The 27,869-nt window shown below is 43.2% G+C and overlaps 2 protein-coding genes across 2 annotated transcripts; both read right to left on the reverse strand.

Moving 5' to 3' along the window:
- Nucleotides 1-19,337: 19,337 nt before the first annotated feature.
- On the reverse strand, nucleotides 19,338-24,847 carry LOC6737822 (paired box protein Pax-6). Its single transcript, XM_016169678.3, has 5 exons — nucleotides 24,278-24,847; nucleotides 22,654-22,974; nucleotides 21,821-21,961; nucleotides 21,112-21,695; nucleotides 19,338-20,902 (listed from the first exon to the last, which is right to left on the reverse strand). The coding sequence occupies exons 1-5, from the start codon at nucleotides 24,408-24,410 to the stop codon at nucleotides 20,075-20,077; spliced, it is 2,007 nt and encodes a 668-aa protein (XP_016031601.1). The 5' UTR covers nucleotides 24,411-24,847; the 3' UTR covers nucleotides 19,338-20,074.
- Nucleotides 24,848-25,876: 1,029 nt separating this feature from the next.
- On the reverse strand, nucleotides 25,877-26,456 carry LOC27206423. The gene is given in 2 exon segments (XM_016174488.3): nucleotides 25,877-26,211; nucleotides 26,214-26,456. Coding segments are annotated over 2 exon segments (264 nt in total). The 5' UTR covers nucleotides 26,311-26,456; the 3' UTR covers nucleotides 25,877-26,044.
- Nucleotides 26,457-27,869: the final 1,413 nt, after the last annotated feature.

The following is a 27,869-nucleotide window of genomic DNA, read 5'->3' on the forward strand; positions in this document are numbered from 1 at the left end:
CCTGTCGCCAATTAGTCACTCTTTGTCACTCGTGACGCACTGCATCGGGAAATCTAGAAATGGGAATGAGAATGGGTATCAGTACCTCGGGCTTTTTGGCTGTTTACTATTTGGGCTATTGTCCTGCAGGCCATTTATTGAAACATGATGCGTATAACGCATTATGGTTATTTTTAAATGTCAGCCCAGATTGGCTATGGATCGGCTGTACTCACCTGTATGCCACTGGGAGTCGCACAGTTGCAGGTAACCGAGTGGTCGGCAATTGTCATTGTCGTTGTCGCTGTCACCAGTGGATATTATTATTATTATGGCATATTGCCGCCGTGTGACAGCCAGTCGAGATATAGAGACAGATTCCCGATGACACCGAGTCTCGCACAATCCGGCCAAAACCCAACTCCATCTCACGTGCGCCCCTTACCATATCTTTTTTGGGTTTCTCTCCCTTTTTTTTTTTACTCCTCTGGCGGCAGCGTGAAATATTTTGACAAATCGCAGGCCACTTAATCAAAAATCATCAGCATCGCAAAGGGATCGATGTTTTGTATTGAGGTATCATGGCATCGTGGTAAGAAGGTATCAAGGTATCTGGGTATCTGGGCGCATAAAGGACGAGCCGGCGGCGGTGCCTGTGTGGGTTGAACAAGAGATTTCCGTCGAAGCCGATAAAAGGTTATGAACGACAGCCCGCTGGGGTGCAAGATGCACTGCGGCAAAAGTTGTAGACTAATAGCAAGGCATATTAATTAATAATAATATTAATTATAAATAAATGAGTCAGATTTAGAAACGTACATCCAATCCATTTAAATGAACTCTTAAGTGATTCTAATCCAACCATAAAATGACAGTTTAAGTTATAAGAACATGAAGTAAGAATAAATAAACTTAAATATCTTATTATTTCTGAATATTTTCTTAGCTTTAAATACGTCTTTTTTGAGCACCCCTTTTCTCCCAGTGTAAATACACAAATTTGGAAGCTTCACAGTGCTTGTGTGTCGCACTTGTCGCCTGCCTAGAGGTGAAAATTATGAGTATGGGTATGGGTATGGGTATGGGAAAGCCTCTCATACACACACGTTTTCCGTAATGACTGTTCATTTGTGTTAACACGTGATTAGAGCCCGAATCAATCTTAATAATGAGCAACGTGACATCGCAGGGGGTTACAGCCAGGGCTAACTATCTGGTAAATTATAGATTATAGCCGTGGTAGCTAACCGATTGAAGTCGCGCGCATCTGACTGCCTCATATATTCTCATATATCCATGTATCTATGTATATATGTAGCTTCGCCTCGGGGCGATCAGCCATATAAATGGCCAAACATTTATCAATAAAGTGCGACGTGACCAATTAACCGTTTCTCGAGTCAATAAAACGCATCATTAAAAGTGTTTGCCTAGCAGACAAGTCCTCGGTTAAACAAGATGAGACGCACATGTGACTCCATTCATCGGCATCCTTGGATAATGATAGCCGAATAAAAAATAAGCCATTGAAAACATTGCATTGACATAAACAGGTGATAGATGCATACACATCAAAATCTGTTTTTTTTTATTGTGCGGCAATAATTATAAATGCTTTGCGAGCAGGTGTGTCAACTGCACTGAAAAATAAGTCTTTACTTTGTAAATTTGAAAGATTCAAATGTGATCGTGGAAATAAAGAAAGGTAGAGAATTAACCATGAAATAAATACAAAAAAACATCAAATTTATAAAATGTATGTAAAGTATCTAACAGATACAATATCTAGCATACTGAAATTTAATTTCTATATTAAGGAAATAAGTTTTTAGGACTTATTTCTTACTTAAGTGCACTGTATTCAATTTTTTTTTATAATAATACAAAAACATGAATTGTATATAATTTTCTATGTAATACGAAACCAAATTGATTATCTTATTAAACCATGTAATGTTTCTTAACATAAATGAACTGTGATATTTCCATATCCGCTCTGAATATTGAGTCCAAGCACACGCACATTAGAATACTTATGATGTACCTGCCCATATCGGGGTGCTCCAATTCACTGGCTCCGATTCGGATGGCGTACTCCAGATGCTGCGATCGACTGAGCCCGTAATTAAAGTCGATCGATCAGGAAACAAATGCTAAAATCACGCAACTCCAAGTGAGCCAAATGCGGCGGCGGCAGCTGAAGGAGCACGAACTGCGAAAGGTCGATTGCGATTGCTTCATCCGACAGCCAGGTGATGAGCCATCATGCGAGGCCAGTTCTCTTGTATGTACGGATACCTGTATTAGAGCATCGATGAGAGAAGTCCAATCGGTGAACTGGTGTATCCAGCGATCTGACGATCCGAGGATCGAACTTGATGGGCGCGCACGCGATTGATTAAAAAACCACCGCGGAGTTTGTTTGAAAGTGTGGGCTAATTTTCATAGACAGCGCACGCTGGACACGCGCATGATGCGTATCTGGGATCTCTGGGCTACCCGACGTCCCATCTACATATGGTCACTTTGGGTGCAGAACCCAGAGGAGCTGTCTTGTCGTGCGTCAAAGGCTGAAACTCACCTGTCTGCTCATCGGCATTTCCGCCGGCTACTCCACAAAAAAATGCAGAAGCTATAGGAACGCACAACAACCAAAAAAAATCGAATGTTGCATCATTATCGAGAACATTTTTGTCCAAATTTATTCCATATTCAACGAGTCCTTGCACACATTGCTCTAATTTTTTCCGCTGCTTATCGTCCTTTTTGTTTTAATCACCGAGTGCCTGGACCCCTTTTCACCTTGTGATGTGGAGTGGACCCTGTTTTGATGAATTGATGATGGGGTCTGGATGCGTTGGAAAAACGCCTAGCGAACGACGAACCCTTTTTGGTTTTTCTTAATTTGGAATTTATTTAAATCCACAATGGTCGATGGAGTGGGCAGGGAGGGAGCAGACTGCAGTCAGTCAGTTCGAGTTGGTTCGTCGCCCCCGTTCCGATGTGGCAGGTGCAGTTGCAGTGCTGCTCCTCCGATCGGTGGCATCATCATTGCGATGACCCTTTTCTGCCGCGATGCTAATGCATAAATAACACGTTCCCGGCTCTTTTTTAGTTCTTGGCTGTGAACTCCCAGCCCTTTTGGCTGCCAGCTACTGCCACTGCCATTACAGCGGCCACTCACCGAAAATTTTTAAAAGGCGTTTAGCTTGTTACCTTTTAATAATACCATTTAATTCCCCGTTGTTGCGGCGTAGGCGCGGAACCATCAATCAGACCGTGCAGATAGCGCCGCATTCGAGGACCGGACACAATGCTCTCCACTCCTCTTCTCTCTTCTTGGCCAGCAATTCATAATTTATTTGCGTTTTTGTCCATCACGTTGGCTTCATTTTTTAGCCCGTCACTTGCCGATGGACAGCTGGAGATGCCTGGCTGGCGAAGGAGCCCCCCTTTAGCCTGAGCACACCACTCCGAGCTCCTTGTTCTCGGGAAAACTGAGTGGCGGGAATGTGATCGTGTCCCCAGAGATGTCAATCTATAGATGGCTTCATCGAACATCTATCTATTCGAAATAGCATGTTTAAAATTTTATATTAAAGCATACTAAACTTAGGGTATTAATTTAAGCATGCACTCTCTTACGTAAACGAAATAGCTCGACTCCTTAGTAGTTCACTGGTTTATGACCCATGAAAGTGGGCAGATTGAACATTATCCATTAATGACCACCAGCAGTGGGGTTGGCCAAAGTGGATACTTTCAGCCCCTTCAGCATTGGCACCACAAATTCCCGTGGACATTGCAATGCCAACATGAACATGGCCGACTGACGCACGCTAATGGGCGTCACCCGAATCCGCTCCCAACTCACCCAACTCTATGGATATGTATATGGAACAGCCCTCAGTGCTCGAAAAATCCATGGGGTGAGTGGGTGCCGCCAAGTGGCTACTGGCCGGCAGTAGCCATCCATCCATCCATCCAGCCATCCATCCACTCATTCATCCACATCCACAACCACATCCACGACCATCCAGTAGGGGGTGTTTGTGGTCTGCTATTTTGACGTGGCTGGCAGGCCAGCTGGCCAGGCTAATTTACGAATAAATTATGTGACACTATGCGGGCGGAGTGGCTGCAATTCGACGGCCATTAAAATCGCCAATCACCGGTAGTCAATACCGGCTATTTGCGCTCGCAATCGGTGTTGCAGTGAAAGGCGGCGGGTGAGCATCGTCCAAAACAGAAGTGCACTGGGAGAAATTAGGCAGAGCATCAGACCAATATAATACTGATTAAATGGAGGCACAAGGATTATATTTGATCAGATTATATTACTCGTTATATCAATTGTTTTAAGATTTAACATCATTAACTATCAGCTACAAGTTACCTTCATATATATCTATAAATATATTCCTTAAAAATTCAAAAAAATTATTTCTTAAAAAGATTTTAGCAGTCTTATGAAAGACTGACGTTAGTGCTTCTTTTTCTAATCTAAGCTATTTATTAAAAGACCCTTTATTTGCAACCGAAAAATTCCTTAAAAATAATTCATGTAATTAACACATTTTGATTTTTTTGTAAACATTTTTTGCCAGTGTACGGATCCAAATTGAATAATGCTGGGCAGTGTCAGGAGTCGAGAGCTTGCAGGAAACCGAAGACGCAAATTGCAGGGTAGCGCCATTTCGGGCGAAAGATCGGCGGGCGGATGAAGATCTTTTGGAGCTGCAGTGGGGTCTGGAACTGGATCAGGATCAGGGAATAGGTCCAAAGATTGGGGCAGGCGTGTGGAGCTGAAGTCTGCGTCTGCAGCTTTTTGTGTTTATGAAGTTGTGGATTTTTCGCCGGTTTAATTTTCGAGCTGACTGCAATTACAAGCCGTAAATTTGTCATGGCGCGATAAATTGGATGGTGGCTGGAGCTGGGATCTTGGCGGGATCGGGTCCGGGGGTGGAGTGCCCAGACAGCCTGGGCAGCCTAATGCATGTAATCTGCCACTCAACACCCTGCCAGATCGTCCGGTCCGCGGTCCCGGATTGAGATTGGTATTAAGTCTGGACTCGGCGCTTGTTAACCAATTTGGCACGCCTGCGCAATGGGATATAGGAATCTGGAATATGGGATCTGAGATGTATTATCACCGTTGGATGAATGCACTGGATCCCGGATGGCTGGTCAGCCATTTTATGGCCCATAATCAGCAACAAACTAAATAGGAGTCCCCGGTATAATCGCCGCTGGCCAATTCAAGCTCACATTTTGGCCTGGTTAATTAAATACGGATTTCGCTTTAATGGCCGATAAAACTTGATGAGAAATTTTAATGGCGCGCCGCGAGGCGATCGCTTCAGGATCGCTAAATCACCGTTAAAGCGATAACGCCCTATTCCAACCATCCAACCAACACAACACAAACCATAGTCCGTAGTCCATAGTCCGTCGAAATACACATTTTACGATCCAATTGCCAGCGAAATCCCACTTTCAATGCCATTCTACGATCCTGGTTTCCCACTTACTTTGTTGCCGAGGCGCACAAAATTAACTGCTGATGAATGGCGACGCTGGCAAGGCACTGGCAAAAATCTATATTTCAGTCTCTAAATATTTTGAAATAATTAAATATTTATAAAACAAAACATACATATATTACTTAAGTATTTAAGTTAAATCAAAAACAACTTCCATTGATTCCCTTTAAGGGGAACACTGTAAGTGTTAACATTCGTTTCATTTCATTCATTCGATTGATTACCATCTTATGAGTAATAACAATAATTTTTGTACTTAAAATTCTTATGAATTTTATTGTAATTTTTCCAATTCCTTCTGTGCATTTGCACACAAAAGTCGACCCAGTCGGATGCGCGTAGACATAATGCCCCATCCATCCAATCTGGAGCTCTGGTTCAAAGTCACCCAGTCACTGACAAAAATGTTGTAAGCCGCTCTTAACCAGCCGACTGTTGTGCGATTTTTTTAATGCCCCCGCCCGCGGTCGCTGTTGCACTTTCTGCTGCTTTTGCTGCAGCGGCTTACACGTTGCAGCAGTCGCAGAATGGGGCATTCGTCCGCCGGACGGGGCATAAAATTAAAATGTTGCACGCTCCACCATCCGGGTACGAATGTTTTTGAGTGTATGAGTATTCAAGTGTTTTGAGTGTATGTTTGAGTGTTGCTGTCTTCGAGTCTTTTGGCGACCCGGCGCGCTCATTAAAAACGCCATAAATGCAATAAAACGTAGAGCAAACATCGATTAAACAATATTTATGGGGCTTCACTTGCACATTGTTCGCTGGCTACGCGCCCTACGGCTTTTGCCAGCGGCTTCTACGTGGACGCGGCCGCGATTCCGATGCGGCAGCCACAGCTGGTCACCCTTTTTGTCCAGCTCTTGCCACCGATCCATCCGACTGGTTGGTTACCCGGCCAAATCCGGCCCAAGTTGGCCAGGTTCTCGGCTGCTTTTTGCCAACCATTCGGCCCCCATTTCACAGCTATTGCCACACATTTGTCACATCTTCATGCGCCACCAACTTGGCCGGAAGCCCATGTTGTGAAGGACTTTTGCTTAAGCCGGTGCTTACATGACTCGGAATTACCTTTTTGGATTTTAAACAAAATTGTATAGTGCTGGAAAAATTGAAATAATTACTTTAGATATAAGCTGTAGAATTAGATATGTTTTATGTTTATAGGTTTTATAAGTTTATATATGTTTATAGGTTTTATAGGTTGTTTTATAATTATAGGATTTATTAGTATTTAGTATGAGCTTCTATATTATTCATTAAATTATTCATTATAATTATTGTTTATATCTAGACTATCCAACTATTAAGAGTTCTACAAAAGGTTGCTTAACAGTAGGCATACATTTTGTATAATTGGTGTATAATATATTACTTAAACTCTTACAACCTAGTCTATAATTTAGTGTCATCCCATGGCCAATCAATTAAGACGCAGATGTGTCACTGACATCTTCATTTGGAGCATCTTGTGTGCGGAAGATTATGGAAATTACTGCAAATTAAATAAACATTTTGGATACGAAGCGGAACATATCAATTTTGGATCGCAAAAGTGAGGACCTTTTAAAAGGCAGGCAGGCAACTTGAGGCGAGCGAAAATATGGGCAATTTCACGAGTCCGGATCTTGTGGTTTGGGATATTAGTGAAAAGTCGAGGAATACTCGGAACGAGGGCAGCTGTTTTGGCCCGAAAGGTTCAAGTGTTAAGACAATGGCAGTGCACGGCGCTCAATGAATAACAATTACAGCTATTAATCTTGGCTAAAACGGCTGGGCTGGTCTGCCAGTTTCGATCCGGCAGTGTGGTTAGACATTACGTCCTGCTCCTTTTTTTATACATACTTTTTTTTTATATTTTGCCTGGCAATTTGAGGAGCATTTATTTATTTGTTAAGTGGCCATAAAAGCGGTCACGGCAATACCAAATGCAAAAGGCAAAAGGCGAAAGGCGAAGGCAACTGCAATGGCCTTTTCTTTTTATTAATTTATACATTTTGTATATGTAATAATTGTGCGGAAAACGGAAACAATGGAGGTTGTGTAATGCGGCCCGGCCGCTCAAGGCGGTAAGGGGCGTACATGGTGTGTGCGGTATTAAAAGTGGGCGTGGCACGGCCGGACCATCTGGCGCTGGACAAGTCAGTCAGGCAGCCTGTGGCTCAATGGAAAAGGAGTGAAAATTGCTCGTAATTACCCAGTCACACACACGCACACGTATATGTACATATGTATATATGTACATATATCTAGATATATAGTATATATCTGCGTATGTGAAGTGAATGCAAATGGTAAATATGGTCATTATCTGGTCCAAATTCGAGCACCAGGCAACCACTAACCGGCGCACAACGCCTTTGCTAGACGAATAGCACTCGAAAGCGCGACTTGGTCCGCCATGCCGGTTGTCCCAGAACCAGACCCTCCTCCTGGCCAAAAAAAAAAAAAAAAAACTGCCCCATGGCCATCTATATACACATACCCCCCGCCATGGCCACTCATGTGCACAGGAAGCACTCGCGATGGCGATCAGCGCACTTACCAACGCTGCTTACGGCCATAACCATCCGGAGTTGGCTTCCAGGGAATGGAGCACACGGTGGACTGCCACTGCAGTAGCCATGCCATTATAATCATGCACCACAGACAGACGGACCTCTTTCTTGGCCCGGCTATCTTTATTTATTGTGCCTGTCTTGCTGTCCATAAAGTTTGGGAAGTTTCGGCGAAGGGTGGATTGGATTGGAGGGGCAAAGGCGCGGGAAAATGGCCAAGAAAATAATTATATTCAAACGGTAATACATTTGAGACGCCGCCAAGACGAATAACCAGTAGTTAAGTTTGTCATTCGCCGTTTTTAGGGAAAGGGTTTGGTCTACAAAGGTTATACGACGATATATAAGCAAACTTTGGTAGTAGAGGTGATATCTATATGCTATATGGCTAAAAATGGAGTTCTATTGGAAGAAAGTTGGTTAACTGAATACACATCCTTCAAGTTCAACATAATCCAATTAATATAGTCCGGAAAAGGTTACCACAAACTCTGTTCATTTAAGTGGTATCATATTCCCCCAATTTCGAGAGAGCATCTGCATGTAATATTTGTTATTTTAATAACCACTTTGCATCGGTAATGACTCCTCGAAAATTAATTCTAGAGCATTTCAGTAGGTGTAACCCATGACCGAAAGGGTAAACCAACATCTGACCGAGTTCCGGACTTCCAGCTCTCCTGCCCCAACCTCGATACCATACCCATGCCCATTCCCATTCCCAGTTCCATTCCCATTCCCTGTTCCATTACAAGCCAAGCGTATAATTGAGGCAATGTCGATGAGGCAGTGAGTCAAGAAGTGGACTCTCATGGAGCAACCACAAGTCACATGTTGACCGCAGAATAAAAACCTCTATTCGAATTCGATTAATGGTAATGCCAGGGAAGTGGCCACAATTTAATCGTAACAATAATTTGCATTTCGAATTGAATAATTTGCATTCTGGAAATCAGACCCACATTGGGCTGAGCATAAAACATTCAAAAAGGTTTCGCCCCCACTAATTGTTTTTTCGGCTGGGAGGTACAATGACCCAGTACCATTTCTTTCGTTTTCGGCCAAGACCAAATAATACAAATTAAATGTTGTGGCTTAAATTGCGGGTTACTTCTGCGGCGGGACACACTCAACTGGTCGCCAGAAATGGGTTGACTGACTGACTCCACGGCACGATCATTAGGGTTAAGAAGTTGTCCCAACAAAGACCTAATGGGTGAGTCACCCCACAGGTTGCGGTGCCATCTTGGGCTGGGCTGCTCCAAAATATAAAATATCAAGTATATGAAGCAGCAGAGTGGGCATTTTCCCATGGATATCAGGATTACGCGGATGTCATAGATTGCGACACGGCTGATCCGCTCAACTGAACAATTTCACAATATTTGGTCAATGCTTTTGCTTCCAGGTAAAAGCCAGCGAGCCAGGGGAAAATGACAAACATGATTCGCATATCGCAGCGAAGATTTCAAGTTCGATTTTGATTTTGTTTTTAATTCGATTCGTTTCGATTCGATTCCGCCTAATCCAATTAGGATAGCCAGCCATTCCGATGGGTGCTTCGCTGGCCAAAGCCCTAATAATACCCAAATTATGGGAAAGCTTTTGTCCTACCCAAAAAGAAAAAAAAAACGAGCAAACAGAAAAGAAGGGAGCCGCTTTCCGCCGGGGCACATATAACATATTTAATAAACAGTGCCCTCATCATTCAGCTTCAACTCGATCGTATATCAGTCGCATGAAGACATCAGCGGACTGAGGAAACTTGGAAACCTGGGGTCAAAGCCTGGGTCAGCTGCCCGCCACTAACTGGTTCACTGGATGCGATGATAAAACAACGAACACAACTCCACAGTTGGCAGGTTACTTGAGGAATTGCAGCGCAGTACGCATTTAATTGAATTAAATTCCAATTCCGTTCGCCGTTTTCTCTGCCAACTATCGCTTTGATCAGTCAATCCAATTATTTGCAAAATTTTGTCACATAAATAACTAGGCGATCTTTGCGGGGAGCACTTCCTTTCGCGTATCACCTGTCGTAGGATCGCGTCCACTGAACCACTTCGCGGTGGTTCTCCATTCGTGGTGGTTCTCGGTGGTGGCGGTGGTAGTGGTGCTGGTCTGGTGGTGGTCACTCTTCCGCCAGCAATTGCAATTGGTAGCCACGGAAGTTGCGCCGGCGTGCCGATTAACACACAACTCTGGCCAGGAATCTCCCGCTGTGAGGGGGGAATCTAGATACACTCGCAAAATTAGTGCCTAAGTTGTATATTCACTATCAGATATTATATTCAAGGGAATCAAGTTTTCCAAGATATACCTTATAAACTCTATGGATTCTGATCGAGGATAATATCATAATATCATATCATATATATATTATCATATTATAGCACGATTTGTTTATAGAACTATGACTTATAAACGAAACCTATACATCTATTTTAACTACATATATTGTTAATTATTTAATTTTATAAATTTCTAAATATTCTGATACTTTGCCGTCTAGTTATTGACCTTTTTGGGGAATATTCCGGTTATTTAAGCCTAGAAACTGCAGTTCCTAGTTTTTCCAAGTGCACACTCACTCTGCGTTCCCCTTCCTACATATATGCCATATCTTTTTGAACAGGGGTGACGAAAGAAAGGTTACGAGTCCTGCGTGTCGGGGTGCCCAACTTATCCAAGTGCCAGGCTACCCAGTCATCCAGTCATCCTGCTATCCAGCTACCGTGCTCAGCGTTCGTGGCTAGATCGCTTGAATGTTTTGTGTCGAGGTGTTAATTGAATTCGTTTTGCATAAGTGATGTAGGGCGACTATGTGGTGCAAGGATCCCAAGAACCCGAGACCACCTGCGATCCAAAGGACACATGCGGCTTGGTTGAGTGGCCAACATTGTGTGTTAATTGTGGCAACACACAATGATGACAACAGCCGCCGAAACAAAGCGGCCAACCAATTGTCAACATGACAGCGGCAACTAGCTAGTAGTACGTGCAACATGATGTTGCCGCTGCAGTTGCTGCATTTGCTGCAGTTTGCTTGCCATGATCGCTATCTTCCGGCGCTATTTGCATATTCCACCTTGATGCATCTGCATTGTTGTCGCCGTCGTTTGCGTTGTCGGCTTTATTATGTCATTGCATCATGTTTATCGCCATCCGTCATGCACATTGTGTAGAAATTAGCACATAACCCAAATGTGTAAAATACCAGCGAGTAAATTAATAGCCAACAATTAGCAGCTCAGAAAAGGAGTAGGGGTGTCGTTGTCATTTTGCAATTACCAGTACAACAATCAGGTATTGGCGCCCTAGCCTTTGATATAGCCGCTAATAGAGCTGTTAAATATGTGCCATATACCGCAGGGGGGGGGGGGGGGAGGTGGGTAGGGGATGGCGCTGGATCAGCCCGCTCACAGGTGTCAGCAAATGCGACAGTCTTCGCTGACAGCAGAATGCCCTTTAATGTTTTAATGTCGCAAGTGGCGACCCATGCAAATGTCACGTTATCCGTGTCGCGCATTGTCACCGCGCAAATAAAACATAAAACGCCGCACCGTCAACGCGATAAATCATCGGGATGGGCTCGAAATCCATGCCATTGGACTTGGATCGTACAGCCAAAGTGAGCCAAGAACCAGCCACGACCAACAGATCACTGAGTCCAGATCACTGATGCCAGATCCCAGATCCCAGATCCCGAATCCCAGGAGAGAGTTGCAGCTGTCGCCGGAAGATCGCACTCCTCACCGTTAAGTTTGCTCCACATATATGTGACTTGACCAGAGCTGATCGCATAAATTAGCCATCTAATTGCCAGGGAACACTGAGAAGAAACAGGGTCAAGAATCTAGGAATCTGTGCTAAAACTTAAAAGTAATTGTAATTGATTGCACTTAGTCAAGCTATTAAGTAATTGGATTGAAAGAGACTTTGTATTTGATCAAGGACTTAGCAATTTAGTAATGGTTTAGTAATGGTTTCAGATTTATGGTTTTTTAATAACACTTTTTACTGCTCTTGCTAAGTGACCAGTTTTCCCCCAGTGCATCGCTGATCGCCAATCCAGCAGAATCTCGATGGAATCACGAAGCGCAGGCGACTACGAGCATTCAACATTTGTATGCAAATTGCTCCGGTCTTCGGGCAGCAGTCTCCGCTCCTCAGTCTGCAGTCTCCGCCGCCCCAGTCTTCAGTCCGAGCAGTCTTTGGCATCCACCTCCAACCTGCTAGCTGCCAAGTTAGCCATCGCTTAGGTGCAATCATAATCGCCGTCATATAGTTACGGGGCGCTATCGTTATCACCTGGCGAACCTCTGGGGCGACTGCATCTGAATTTGTATCTGAATCTGGGCACGCAGCTGAAATAAATTTGCATATAAATTGCCGATGTCGATGCCGCTGCCCGTTGGCTTCGCTTCGCATTTAAAATCGATGCGCACCGCAAGCAATTTCGGAATTTATGTAAGCATTTCGTTCGCGGCTTTAATTGACAGACTCGCGGTCTTGGCCAATGGCCAAGAGTAATCCAATTAGCCCAGCAGACATTCGGTACAAGGAAAAGCACTTGTCGCCCGACTCCAAGGACCACTGCGAATCTCATCTCAATCCGGGCGCGCCGCATTTCCTAATGAAGATGTCTTCGATTTGCCCGCGGCCAATCTCATTCGGGTTAACTCGTAACGCTGACGTCACTGGCTGGGCAATAAAAAATCTATAAATTACGAGGACATAAATAAAGGACTTCACACCGTTTCCGAAAGGGAGGCACACAAGTGACCAAGCTGGCACATCCATGCGGAGATCTCCAGTGGAACTAACCCACTTTAACCCATCGTGTCAGGAATTCAAAGTCATGATTCTAGAAATAATGCTTATATGATTTTTAAGTGATTATTACATTTAAATTAAATTTAAAGCCAGTGATTAAGCACTTAAAGAAAATAATGAATATCTAAAAAAAAACATTTTTTAAAACTGTTCATATAGATTGATTTTTATAACAATTAAATGCAGCTAAGTTATAGATAAAACTTTCACATAATAATACAAAAACAATTAAGATAGCTTAAGTAAGAAACCAAAGAAAATTCCGAAAACTAACAAGCTGTTTGAAATGGGCACATTAGGGTTAACTATTTGAGTTGGGAACTCTTAAAATTTTCGATTTTTTTAGCCATCCCACTCGCTTGTTCGTCTCATTTGCGGCTATTTTCAAATTCAATTTAATTCACTTTGTTCGGTGAGCATTATCAGCAGATAGCAGATAAATTGGGATCACTTCACGCTCCTAATGGGAACTGAATCTGGAGATGGAACTGGGGACTGGGAAAATGGGACTTTAAACAAGGCCTGGCGCGGAGCGGGGGCTGATGGGACAGAAGCAGGAGTAGCCACAGGTGATGATGATGATGATGGTCAACTGCGAGTCGAAAACTGTCAAGGGAATCACGGGAACGAACGAGCGGTCAAAGAGGTGAGCACAAACAACATCATCGCATGGCCACAATCTCTAAGTCGGGCCCAAATGGGAGCAAGAGGAAGAGTTGGCCAAGGTGTCGACAAGCGGACAAAACAAAAACAACGTTGGATGGTGGAGGAGGAGGGCAAGGCGAAGGAGATGGAGGAGGAGGAGCGGATGGGCTTGGAACTCTGGGGGCTTCTGCTGCCGTTGTCCAAAGAGATATCACAATAAATTAGGAAACGAAATCTTTACTAAATAAAGACATAAATTACACTCTGAATCGCTCTATGGGCATGGAGGCCGCGGCACTCGCGATCAAACTCAAACTCGAACTCAATCCGATGCCGACCCGTTCTGAACCAAACCGAACCGAACCAACCGATCCCAACCGTTCCGATGCGATCCGAAATCGAGTTCAAATAAAAAGCAGCCATCTATGTTGAATGAAAATAAAATGTTGGCGCACAAAAGCCGGCGATGAGCCACAATGGTGACAACAACACAAGCGGCATAAAAACGACATCCACAACGACAACATCCCAGCCGCAGCACTGAAAAAAATAATTCTTATATGATTCTATTAATTTTATTAAATTATTAACATTCACTATCAAAGCCCTAAAACTTATAAAAGTATTAACAAGCATATACAAAACTTATATATGTACTTTTCATATATTTTTTCTTTAATATAATATATTAATAATATCATTTTATACATATTATTTTCATATATTCCCTTTTCCCTTGAAAAGTTTTAATTATTATTTGGGAAGTATTCAATGGCAAATATTCTGATATTTCACCAGCTAAAAATGAATGTTAATTACTTTTACCAACATTTAAGCAACCTCATTTGATTTTTCTTTGAGTGTAGAACTGAAGAAGGCTTATAAACAGCGAGAGAAATACAAATAATCAAACGAAATGTATTTTATAGGGTGATAAGAATCAATGAAGCCACTGAAATCCTATAGAGACATATTGTTTGCATTATGTGGCAGCTAGTGCCGCGCTTAAATGGATATATACTCGTACACATATATATTCCCAGATCGGAGCCAACTTATCAGCCAGGTCGGTGTGGCTGGTGTGGCTCAATTAGTGGGCGATGTAGGCGCATTAATACGTTAATGCGAACACCATACGGTGACTTCGTTTATGGGTGATTCGCCGGAATGCGATCCGCCGATCCGCATCAACATAAAGCTGGCTGGGATCGGATCGGATTGGATTTGGAGTGGAGAAGGGGGATCGATCGATTTCTTGGTCGGCAGCAACGGGTCTTCTGTGATTTTGGGACAGGCCATAAATCTTGGCCGAGAAGCCGTTTAACATTTTTGTAAGTAGTAGTCGGCATTTCGTAGCATCTCTCCTCTGGCCGAACAATAGGCGTAGTTTAGAGATCTTCGGATGGCCAGGACGGGATGCGACTGCATCTTAATCAGGTGCAGCGTCATAAGTCTCGGTTAATTGTGGCAGCCACTTCTTTTGGTTGCTGGACAGCATTAGAATGCCGAGATTTATGCGCGGACTAAGTGGTTCGCGGCGATTACCTCCTTTAATTAGACATTGTTTGGCTAGCCAAGAAGTGTTCTATTTTATGGCAAAACACTGAGCCCGCACTCAAAACATACTTAAATAAAATATTTAGTATCTCACTCAGAAAAAAAAAACAATTAAAAAGAAAACATATGCATAAATAAATAAACGAACCAGAAATAAAATTTCAACGAATTTCTGGGGCCTTAGCAATCCATATAAATCTATCAGACATATAGAATTATTAGATTAAAATCAGTTTTAAATTCTAAAAAAATGTTCATTAAATTCAATATACTTTTAACTAGATTTTTTTTAAATTAAAAAAAATACTTAATTAAATCTAAATAAACCTTTATGCTTAAAATAACTTACTGTATAGTTTAAAAATCAGATTCTAGTAAAGTTAATGTTTCCTACCATAACAAATAAATATATACACATGTTGTTTTTATGGGTGTGGGGCTCTTAACCTTTTGACATTTGTTGTTCCCAAACTTTCTGGCCCCACCGATAAACTTTCACAACAATGCGAAAGAACGAATAATGTTTCGAAACCGAAATCCGCAGCAACGGGAGTTGGGGAGCCCAGTGATTATAGCCCACAATCAATCAATAGTTATAATTGGTCATAATTCGGTAGCCAGCCGCTAATTAGATGCCTTACAATACAACCAATTTACCACGCGCCAATGGTTTTGGCCAAAAGGCCAGGCCAGGCCAATAAGAGAAAACCCGCACAGCAATTTAACAAAATATGGAAGCAGATTTATCATATGCAAATTGCTCAGCCATAACAAAGGCCCCAGCTGCGTTTGAATACGGGTTCGGTTCGGTTCGGTTTTCAGTTTGAACAAGAATCGGATTCAGAGCCAGACTTAGGATCACAAGATTTGAGAAGACATCAAAGGCCAGAAACGATCCGTGGAACAAGAGGCTCCCAATTACCGATGGGCGCATACTAGAACAACTTCTGCGGACGCGGGACTAGTGGCATTGTTCCCAATTAATCCACGGGGAATGCATATAAAGCCCCACTCGCTTTTTGGGGGCACTATCAACACCTCATTACTCTTTTGATCACACGCCTCGTTAATGAAGATGTCAACGGCAGCTGCCGCCGCAGTCCAAATGAAATAAAACCCCAAAAAGAGCCACGAAAACGGAGACATTTGAATTCAAAATTCAAATCAATGTTCAGAATGCCAGACTCGAGGCTCCAACTTGCGAGGCGACAAAGATTAAACATATATATGTGGTATACCCACTCAATTAGCTGCCGGCGAAGTTGGGATACTCTACTGGGTATTTCAGGTGGGGATCTTGGAAAGAGTCGTCGTTGCCCGTTGGAGCAGCGCATCTGAAACCTTAACTGAAACCGAACCGAAACCTGTATCTGCATAAAGTTATAAACAAAGAAAACAAATTTGTCTTATCGCCCAATTCCAAATGAGATGACAACGAGACAAAATCACTCTGTCCCCGCCTCGTATATCCCCTCTATAAGTCTGGAGATCCATACTCCTAGCGCTGCGCGTTAAAAGCTCGAGCTCATTTAAGGAGCAGACAAACACACAAATGCACATTTTTTGTTTTAATCGCTCGGCTCATTAACAAACCTTTGGGATTGGGGGGAATCGGCAGGGGGATTAACCGGGTCGGGTCATCTGAATCGCCATTGTGGACATTTAAGTTTGGGCATAAATCAGTCGACTGGATGGCGACACTCTCACGCATTTCAACATGTTTCACAGGCATGCCTGTATATATATATAGATATATCAACTGAATTTGTTAGTAACGAAGTTTATAGTATAAAAAAACAAGCATTGTTTTACTTATAAAGTTATAAGTTTGCCTACAGTACTTGCAATAATATAGTTTAAGTAATCATATCATAGGAAATTAATGATTTAAATTCTTCTGTTTAAGAGATTCGTAGAAGTTGATCATTTTAGACTGTAGATAAATGACTGTAGATAAATTTATAAAATTAAAAACATCCTTACCTTTAAAATGAAGAGAGAGAAAAACAAATACTACAAATATTTCGAAAGTGATCTTTTGACCATGTTGCTTTATTGATTAGCAGCAGTTTTAGTTGACTCCTAACAAAATTTCCTACCCTTTATATACTTAGTTGGTGTTAGTTCGTGACTATATGAAAACCATACGATATGTAATTGCTTTTGCGTGTTTGATTGCCGGGGGAGGAGTCTGTTTTTTGAGGAGGGAGGCCCCCTTATTTGTGGTATTTGTTTTTGTAAGCCGTAAATGTAATGGCGGAATAACGACACCCATTCCCATTCCCATTCACAACCTGGGAAAGATATATTCGCCTGGCACTGGTTAGCTCGCATTTACATCGGCGAGGGCTGCGATGGGGAAGGGCCCAAGAACAACATTGTTGTCATATTAGTAAACGTAACTAACTTTAGTTATTGCTGGTGTTGCGACTTCGCACGTTTATGGTCCATTTAGAAGTATGCAATGGCGATGTTGCGCCGGCTCGCCAACAGATTTATCACCGGCTCCTTGCCAGTGGAGGCCCAAAAAGCACACATGCACTGCAAGAAATTGGGTGTAGAAAATGTTGAATAACTTAAAAATATATAAATATGTAGGAGGTACACTTTTTGTTGACAAATACTGATTAAATAATCTGCTATTCTAATTAGTTCCAATAAAACAGATTTTGTAAGCTACATGTTCTTCGCATTAATCATATTTATATTTCATCAAATTTTTATCTGTGTACTTCGAGTCCGGCGGTGGAGCCTTGGTAAAGTTCATCGATTTCCGCCAACCCAAGACAATAAAAACTGCTCATAGCCAACAGCGGGCCACAAAGATTTGGCAACAAAGTTGCAGGACAATCTGCAGGATCCTCGTGGTCCATCAAGTGGCCAACTGATCAGCTCGTCGAGGTTGCTGGATATACGAGCTTGCGATGCTGCATCGTAAAAATGTTTGACTGCGATTATATGGCGCTCATGAGAGCGCCACTTTGCCCAGGTCCATCAAACCAAGGCATCCTCCTGCGAATCCCTTGCAGCCGAAAACCACGCTGATGGAATCCCCAGGCCGTCAAATCAAAGTTAAGTACACTAAACGAAATCACTGAATGAGCGCGAACCCAAAAGGCAAATAAAAGCCGAAAATATATATACATATATACAGGCAGAGACGTGGCGCGGACTGTATAAATATCGTATAATGTATAATTTATGGGCCTGAGGTGAAAATATTTTCAATAGAAGGTGATTTAAATTTATTAAAGGAATGCTCACGAGCAGAGCTCCGCACTAAATTAGAATAAGTCGATTGGTATGACGATGGAGATGGGGCTGGGCCATTTGCTCATAAAAGCCCAAGCAAATTGAATTTGTGGACACCCGATGACCATTCTCAAATCCCCCAATACCCGCAAACCCACAACTTCCAATCCCGATCCCGATTCCGTTCGGAGCTGTAAGTATCGACACGAATTGGTGCTCCACGCTCTTTCGCTTATCAGATGCGAGGAGCTCATTTAAATCTCGGCCAGGCCAGAAATAAAGACGCGCATCCACCCGGTTTACCAACCTACAAAAGTCAACGATCCAAACCGATCCCAACCCATTCCAACCCATCCCATCCGATCGGATCGGATCCAATCCAAGCCTGCAAGCTCGCCTTTTGTTAACACCATAATTTACATTGATTTATGTGCTTAGTTGGCTCGGCATTTTTAATCGGTCCCCATACGACACCATATGATACCAAACCATACCATCCATTCTCATCTCCTCGTCGCGTTTAGTCTGTCCCCACTGTGTTTGTGCGCGCGGCTTCATTTGGTTATAATTAAAATGTTGATGTTATCAGCCAGATTTGGACATATTGGCCATTACGTTCGAAATTTAAGCGTTTTCTATGCGCGTATTTTGGATTTTTTTCTTCTTTTTTTTCTTTTTGATTTCGATTTCGTTTGGCTTTTTGTACTGTCTTCGTTCGGTGGTCACACAATGAATATTGATTGTATTAATATTTAATAACGTTTTAAGAAGCTTTCGAGTGTTAAATGCTTATTTATGCTCCTCGGCCGCGTTTTGTGTGTTTTTGTGTTGCCCAGTGTGTTTGAATGGATAATTATGCGTGAAATCGAACGTATAAATTGTATTTGTTGTCAAACCAAAGCGAGGCTATACAAACCGATTTCCTGGTTATATTCTTATTTGTTTATTGCCGAAAGAAAGTAAGCGATTCTTGATTATTTCTTGCACTTTTTATTGGTTTCTCACTCTGCGGTTGACCATTTATCTTTTTTTGATTTGAGCCAAAAACACTTAGTCTACGCACTAAATATCAGTTCAAACGCAACCAACTCATGAATCAAATGCTTAAACAACACGCATTCATAAATAGATTTGGCTTAGGACTATTTTAAAGTTTAAAGTTACATATAGTTAGATATTGCATATGCTATAGCCTTAAATGGTGATGAGGTAAGTCGGCAGCCGGCGAATGAACAAGTATTGTAGTATAATTATGCATAACTATAGGGTATACAATGGGCATGTGCATTTCAAGTGGGACAAGCGTGTTCGTATCGGGTATTAGTTACAATTTCTGCTAATCTTAAGCCGCCCATTATGTTGTTGCTGCTGTTGTCTGCTACATTTTTCTGTTTACTTTTTTCTATTTTTTTTGTTTATTTCTATTTTTCTAGCGACCCCGAACCGCAGCCAAGTAGGTGAGCAGCATTTTAACTTTGGTTTTTCGATTTGTTTGCCCACTGTGTGTGTAGTCGCTTCTCGTATTTCAGTCCACCAAGCTGCATTTCAAATGCAATTGCAATTGCATCAGTAGTTGCTGTTGCTGCTGCTGCTTTTGTTTTTGTTGCCACTGTCAATCACAGAGGCGCGCACAACTCAGGTTTTCAATTAGACTTTGCCGCCGCCCATCTAGACCAGGTGGCCCTTGTCGCCCATGTCGTCCATCTAGCGGTCATGCTTTAGGAATTGCAACGTGGCCGGCGCATCGGAGGATGACAGGCGGGCCACCTTTGCCGCCGTTGCCGCCGACGACTCAATTTCACCATCGGAATCGTCGTGCACGTTGATCTCCTCATCCGAATCCGATGACGAGTTGTCCACCGTCATGGTTGAGCCGCCAGATTGAGTGGTGCCGCTGGTGTTGGTATTGGGTCCTGTGCCCTCACCACCGCTGCCCAAACCGCCCGCGGAGTAGTGTAATCTGGAGCGCTGCTCCTCGGCGACCGTTAGTGATGCGGCCACTGCATATTGCCTGGCCAATCCCAGGAAGGCAGCCGCCGAGGGTGAGCTAACCAGACTCCTGAAGGCACTACGCTCCCCGCCCATGGAGAGGTGACTCGCCGCCGGATTGCATCCACTGGGTGAGAGTTGCTGTTGTTGATGATGTTGCTGCTGCTGCTGATGCTGCTGCTGCTGCTGCTGCTGGTGGTAGTGGCTGAGCAGCTGGAGGGCAGCTGGATGCGTGGGCAGGTGCAGAGAATGATGATGATGGTGGCCGCCTGGAGGACCATGCAGTGGGTGCAACAGCACCGAAGGCGGCGGACCCTGCGGCGAGTGGTCACCGCACAGGGGCAACGGCTGCTGAGGTGGCGGCACGGGAGCCACTGGAGCGGAGGTGGAGGCACTGCTGTGGTTACTGGGCGTGGGCGAACTGGCCGGCGCATCGTTCGACTGCTGCGAGTGCAGCGGATTGGCGGGACTGGAGCGCTGACGCTTCAGGAGATTCATGCGTTGGTGGCGACGCCATTTAGCCCGGCGATTGGAGAACCACACCTGGAAAGGGTAGAAATAAATGATATTTAATACTGATTAGTTATTTGAGGTATTGATTAATTGGCTTTGAAAGATATAAAAAAATCAAATACTATGTAACTACTTTATTAACCACTTTTAATAATGTTTTATGAAAAGTTTTGGGCAGTAATTGAGATTGAGTCAGAAGCCTTCGTTACTATTTAGAATCTATTTTTCCTCTGACTCACCTGAACTCTTGCCTCGCTCAAGCTGGTGCGACTGGACAGCCGCTCCCTGGTGCTCACACAAGGATAATGACTCTTGTCGAACTCCTTCTCCAGCTCCTCCAACTGCTCCGGACTGAAGGTGGTCCGATTCCGCCTGAACTTGGGCTCATCATCGTCATCCAGATAATCGGAGTCAATGTGCCGGTTCTCATCCGCTGATTCCAAGGTATCGTGGCTGCCAGAGCCAGGAGAGATAGCTCGATTGGTGGGTGTGCCACCTGCTCCGCCAGCCATCAAGTGCGCCGAACTGAGGGAGCCACAAGTGGAGACGGGCACAGCGCTCGCTGCACTCGGAGGCAGATTGGCGAGCGTGGGAGCGGCGACGGACCACAGGGCGGATGGAGGCGGCGGTGGTGGTACTCCCTGGCCGCCGGGCACATTGCCGGCCGGATGCCAGGTGAAGCTACCGTACGGATGAGGGGGTGGCGGGTACAGGCCATAGGCGGCGGTGCGAGCAAACTCGGTGGCCACCCGCTCGGCGGCTCGATTGCGCAGGATGCGATTGATGCTGCTCACCGATGGAGCGGTGGCATTGGTGCAGACACCTGCAAGGCGGGATTACGCAATTACCGAGCAGTCGAAGATCGAGATCAAAAGCTAAAAGCGACCGCCGATCAATCAGCGTTCAATCTGCGTCCGCGGATTAGCTGCAATTATGTGGAACACTCACCCTCCGAGATCAGGCGTTCTCGTATCTCCCAGGCGAAGATCGTCGGATTCTCGCGCTTGTACTGCTCGATCTTGGAGACGACCGTCGGCGTGGCCACCTTGGGCTTTGAGCCACCAATTAAGCCCGGTGGTCGGAGCGAGCCTGCAAGAATCAGAGCACAATCCCAGTTAAATTATGAGACAATGGATTTATGACTCTGCCAGCCTGGTTTTGGCAATCCATCTGTTTTTGGCTGGCAGCAAGGATTATCCCTGGTTGATAATATCTTTATCTGCTCGTTTCATCAACATGTGATGTACGGAAAATATGAATGGGAATACAATACATGCCCTGGTAAATACACTGGTAGAAAACAGAGCTGATCAAGAGTTGGAAAATTTAAAATATAGTGGTTTCAGTGGAAAGTAGTTACTTTAAAAGAGTTTAAAAGACTTAAAAAACTCTAAACATGGAATAAATATGATCACATATATGAAGTCCTGTTCCTTATTTTGAGTTAAACCATTTTTTTCTTGCAGTGCAAGACAGCACGCACCAACCACCACCACTACTACTACCACTAAGGAGTACCGGCTCGTGAATAAGCCGCATTTTGATTAATGAGCCAGCCGCGTTTTGGCCACCGCCAGTCAGGAGTTTATGCAATTTTAAGTGGCCAAATTACACGGCTGCGCACACGAGGGATACGCCATGTAGGAATGGAAGGGGCAACTCGCAGGATAATAACATGTTTATCATAAAAATTAGCAAACAAATCGAAAACAAAGTACCCATTAGTTATCTGATGAGGGAACGAACTGAGGGATCGTCCCTTTCGAGGGCTCACAACTCACCTAGCAACTTGGAGACAGCTCCCTGCTGGGTTAGCATGTGCTGGGCAATGTCATAGCCACGCAGACCACCGAAACGTGAGAATTCCAGGAGGCGATGCTGTGACATCAGGGTGTTTAACGTGCTCCCCGTGGGTCCACCTGCACCGGGCGGAATGCCGCCAGTGGAGCCGCCGCCGCCAAAGCCCGCTGGTATTTGCACAGATGTGGGTGATGTGGATGTGGCCCCTCCGCCGCCGGATACCGATCCCGATCCCGCTCCGGCCGCCGCTGCTGCCGCTGCCGCCGCTGCTGCTGCTGCTGCTGCCACGGATGCCGCCGCTACTGCAATTGAATGATAATTGGGTATTGTTATTTTATTGTGGCTTTAGCTGTCGCGGCCACAATGGTTAATTATGATAAATTAAGCGTTAATTGTGTTGACCGAACCGAAATGACTGATGGGTCCTACGAGTATATTAGCGTTTCTATTGCCCCAGCAAATGTCTAAGCCGATCGAATGGCCAAAATGGTGGCGACACGCAATCGAATCTTCCAGGCACGAGCAGATTTATCAAGCTAATTGAAACGACAATGATCTCTTAGTACAAAAGGCGAAAATTAAAATATGTACTCAGCTGGGTACAAAAAGAAAGCAAAAAACAAGTAGAAAAACAACTGTGTATTACGTTAATTCGACAGAATATTATATTTGCCATCGCTTAAAAAAAACCTACATATATCATTCGGCTTGGGCAACTCGTCGCTCAAATTGTCAATTAGCGTTTTAAATGCGCGTTTCACTTTTGTTGTTTGTCGAGTAAATATTTTTAAAAAAATACGCGCACCTCCAGTCGTGCCTAACTGAATATATATGTATATGGGCCCATAATCAATTGTGCCGCCCATCAAATGAGAACCAGTTTTGTTTATTTCGGTCTATTGGAAGGTGAAAAGCCAGGAAATAATGGGACTGCCAAATGAGCCACGCACTTGGTAATGTGACATGCGTAACGATTTGTGTTTGTTTTAACTGAAGATTTAATTATGAACATACTAAGTACGAACTTAACAAATTTTAAAGGGTTTCCTATAAACGAACAACATTGTTTAAACTTATTTTATCTCGTTTTTAACAAATTAAGAAAGGCCTATTAAAATTAGTATGCTTAATTTGTAATTTCCGCTATTATGAATTACATAATTTATGTACCATATACAACGCCTTTTAGCTCATTAGCATTAACTGTGCTTCATTTAAATACAAAATTGTATGTTTTATCCTGAAATCTTTACACTAACTACATTCAAAGTTAATTAATCTGCTAAACAATTACATTGTACACATTTGAACCAGCTTGGTATTTTATTGACTATATTAACTGGAACACCTTTTCAACGCACTAATTTAAACGATGATTAGTTATAAGTTCTATATAATTTCAATAATAGATTTTAGGTTTTATTGCGAAAGAACTAGTTTGTTTAAATTAAAATTCGAACATTCCTGATTTGCTATCGAATGACATATTACACCTTTGACCCAGTTTCGGATTTCTTTTTTGAAAATTTGTGTATATTTTTATAAAATCCCTAAGCCTGGCTTTGCCGTCGGCATGTTTTCACCTGTGCACTTTGGGGCACTTACCACTGGAAGCGTGAGGGGCCAGCGATGTGATGCGTTGGGGATGGGGCTCCATTTTCCAGTGCGCGGCCGAGAGGCCAGAATTAGCGACAGTAAGCGAGCCAAGGTCACGGTTTAAAGTCGGCTCAATCAACATGTCTAAGAATCGCTCTTTCCAATTCTCTTTATTATTTATTGTTATTTTAGATTTGTTTTTTTATTAATTTTATTTGGGTAAAACACAATCACAGTCACTAGTGTCGCGCATCCAAGGCAGCGGTATCGATTATAGCGAATGCAACCGGAAACGGAAATGGAAACGCAATGCGGTCAATTGGATTCATAGCGTGCTGCTCACTCACACACTTGCATACACACGCACACAGATACACCACACACAGTGACAAATGCACGACAGTCGATCCCGACAGAAACAGTTAGAAAACGCTCCTGCGTGTCTCTTGCTCTTCTTTTTATTGTAGAATTTCTTTTTATCGAATTTCTTGCGAACGCTGCGCTCCGTTGAAACGTTGTTCACGCGAAAGCTGCTCTCAGCACAATGAGCGCTTGAATTTCACCTGGTCACCCGGGTCACTCCGCTCCACTCGAACCATTTCACTCCGCTTTTGAGTGCTTCTCGAAACGCCAACCGGTTTGCGAGTACCGTACTTTCATAATGGCGCCCGTTGAGGCAAACTCTTGCTCTCTCGCTCTTCTGCGAGAGAGCGGGACAACCATATGCACACTAAGCGCGCACACAAATCAAACAATTATAAACTCGTTGTTGGTAAAAAGTGCTGAGTATAAACAGTGGCAAGAAGAAGAAGAAGCAGGCAAATGAAGAGCAGTGAGTGTGAGAGAGAGCGAACGAGTTGGGGAAGTGGCAAGAAGAAGAACCAGAGTAAGAAGAGGAGGAGGAGTTGGGGAACCCTTTAATTGTAACTACAAATGTTCTTGGGATACTACAGCGCGTTAGAAGTCAACCTTTAGGTGCATTTCTCGCCTAATGTAATATTCTAATTGATTGAATTCTCCGTACAGCTTAAATTGTACCATTTAGGAACATTTAGTTCTTAGTGTTCACTGTTGAGTAATGCATTCAATTTATCGTTACTTTAAGCCAAGAGGCCATGGCCCCAATAAGTAGGCACTTTCAAATACCAACTCTTGATTATCATATCGATCTATGTACAAATGAGCTACATTTACAAACGTTCGTACATACATACAATCTCTAAAAATTAAGGGTAAAGATTGAGAAGTTTGGGATTTGGCTTAAATAAAACAAAAGTTTTATATAATTCCTTTTTTTAACTTCTAAAATAAATAATAATGATAAAAATTTTATTATGAAATTATAAAAATAGCTGCAATATTATATCAATAAAATGGCAGTATGGTATGTTTGTTTTGTTTTTTATTTGACTCTAGCCTAGAGAAAAACAAAAAAAATATATACAGATAATTGGTAAATAATACCTTTAGGGAAAAAGTAACAAAAAGTAAGTACAGAAAGATCAACATTAAACATACATACATAAGTACCTAGCAATATAATAAAACAAAAGAGCATTAAATTGCTTCCTTTTTATTGGACTTCATTACTACTTTTCCGCTTTTAAACTGACCAATTGCAATTAAAACTCGATTCTTAAACATTAACTTATTAAAAGAAGATTTAAGCCTGTGAAGTCCTGTTTAAACAAACTAAATCGTTATTTCGTTGAGAGATAACATAATGGACACCAATCAAAATGATCGCTAAATAACAATAACTAAAATGCCTGCAATTTAAAAGAGCTTAGTAGCATATAGCCATTTGAAAGGAATTTTAATCCAGTCAAATGTGCAGCGAAGTGGCCATATTGCATCCATTGCGATCCAGAGAGAACCTTGGACACATATAAATCGCATGCGTGGCATGGGCCGTTTGCCATTCAGGTTTGCACTGCCAGTTTGGGTCGTTGTCTCCCGGCCTTTGGTGCGTGATGGATGATTGATGTGCTGCCTGGGCAAGGCAATCCGATGTGAATCGAAACTGCAACTAAACTACACATGGCGTGATCGGGGAGCCACACAGATCACAGCTCTCAGAACAGAACGGGGCAGAAACGGGCTCCACCAAGTGGCAGAGTGGCCTGCACAGAAGCCAAATTGCATCAAAGCCCACGGATTGAGTGGCTCCCGGCGCTGCAGGATTCGAATTGGAAGCTGAAAGATGAAAGCTGAGAGTCGAGTTAAAAAGCAATTACCTGAAATGATTCCCCAATGGAATGGGATGGGATGAAATCGGATGGGATGGGAACGGGCGGAAAGAGGAGGAAGTGCAGAAATCTGGATGCGAAACGGTATGGTTCAGCAGAATCACCTGGCGATAATGAGATGTCTCACTAAGCTGATCAGAACTGCCTTTGTATTTATTTGTCTGTTCGAATGCAAAGTGCACAATGCCCCGAACAGTCGTGCATATATGTTCCTTCGATTTGTGAAAGGCGAATCATGAATGAAACGCTGCTGACGATGACGTTCGAGTGCCCTCATGCCAGAGATCCAGAGCAAACGCAAACAATCGAACAGGAATAATTTACTAAGTAAATAATATCTGGATACCGATCGCTGCACGGAGAGAAATTACGTAAACCGGTGACCAATATTGCTCAGAAATTAGCTGCACTAATCGCAACCAAAGAAACTTTACAGCACTGAGATATTTCAGATATAAAGAGTTGAACCAATGGACTCTATGGAATAGAGTTGTATGTGATATATACATACTTCGTAACCATTTGATCCCAATTTCGGCCAGTGTAATCCCCGCGAGTAGCGTGCGCCCTCGCCCCATCGAGTGGCACTTCAACAATCAAGCATTCACACAAGCAGATGGTCCGCAGCCGTTGGCGACCACCTAAATGAAATTTCATTTAGGTTTTTTTCCGCCCGTCATCGCCGCCGCAATCGCAACCCGCTCCTCGAGATCCCCCCATCCATCGCAGTCCATCCGATCCGTCCAGCGCAGAGTCCCAATCCCAATCCCAATCCCGTCTCCTATTTGCTTATGCACACATTATCAACGTACGCCCGCCTCATGGAGTGTTTGTTTACCTAATTCGATTACCGATCGCGTCCGTTCGCGCCATAGTCCACCGGTCACTTGACCATTTGGGTGGCACGGATCCGTACTCATGGGGTCCGCTCTTGGGCCAGACGTCGTGCGTAATCGCCCCACGGCAGCAGATGCAGTGCAGCGGAATTGGGAGATGGAGATGGAGATTATGTTGCTGCTGAAGAAGGGGGCCTTAATTGAAGAACTTGCCACGGGGGTACATACATACTTTCATCGCTTCGCAGTCGCGGAGGTAAATTAAGTCTTAATATCCTAAGTCGAGTGTCTAAAGATTAGGAAAATAAACACTAAAGGACATTATCGATTCGTAAAGAAAAATCAAAAGTAAACTGCAATTACATTTCAATAATAAACAACCCTATATTAAAGAGCCTTGATTAAATTACTGCTTGTCAATTCCCTAAAATTAATAAATAAATCGATTCGATCATTTTCTATTTAATAAAAGTATAGTGTTCCTATTCTCATAAAAATTGTATAAACATTCAGCGA

Source organism: Drosophila simulans, chromosome 3L, assembly GCF_016746395.2.
Source record: "Drosophila simulans strain w501 chromosome 3L, Prin_Dsim_3.1, whole genome shotgun sequence".
In the NCBI taxonomy this organism is placed as follows: domain Eukaryota; kingdom Metazoa; phylum Arthropoda; class Insecta; order Diptera; family Drosophilidae; genus Drosophila; species Drosophila simulans.

Excerpts from the sequence above, each read along its gene's own strand:
- LOC6737822 (XM_016169678.3), bottom strand. The coding sequence starts at position 24,410 with ATGTTGATTGAGCCGACTTTAAACCGTGACCTTGGCTCGCTTACTGTC. Across the intron at positions 22,975-24,277 it reads GGCCCCTCACGCTTCCAGTG|TAGCGGCGGCATCCGTGGCA; the intron begins GTAAGTGCCCCA and ends ATTCAATTGCAG. Across the intron at positions 20,903-21,111 it reads TGAGCGAGGCAAGAGTTCAG|GTGTGGTTCTCCAATCGCCG; the intron begins GTGAGTCAGAGG and ends TACCCTTTCCAG.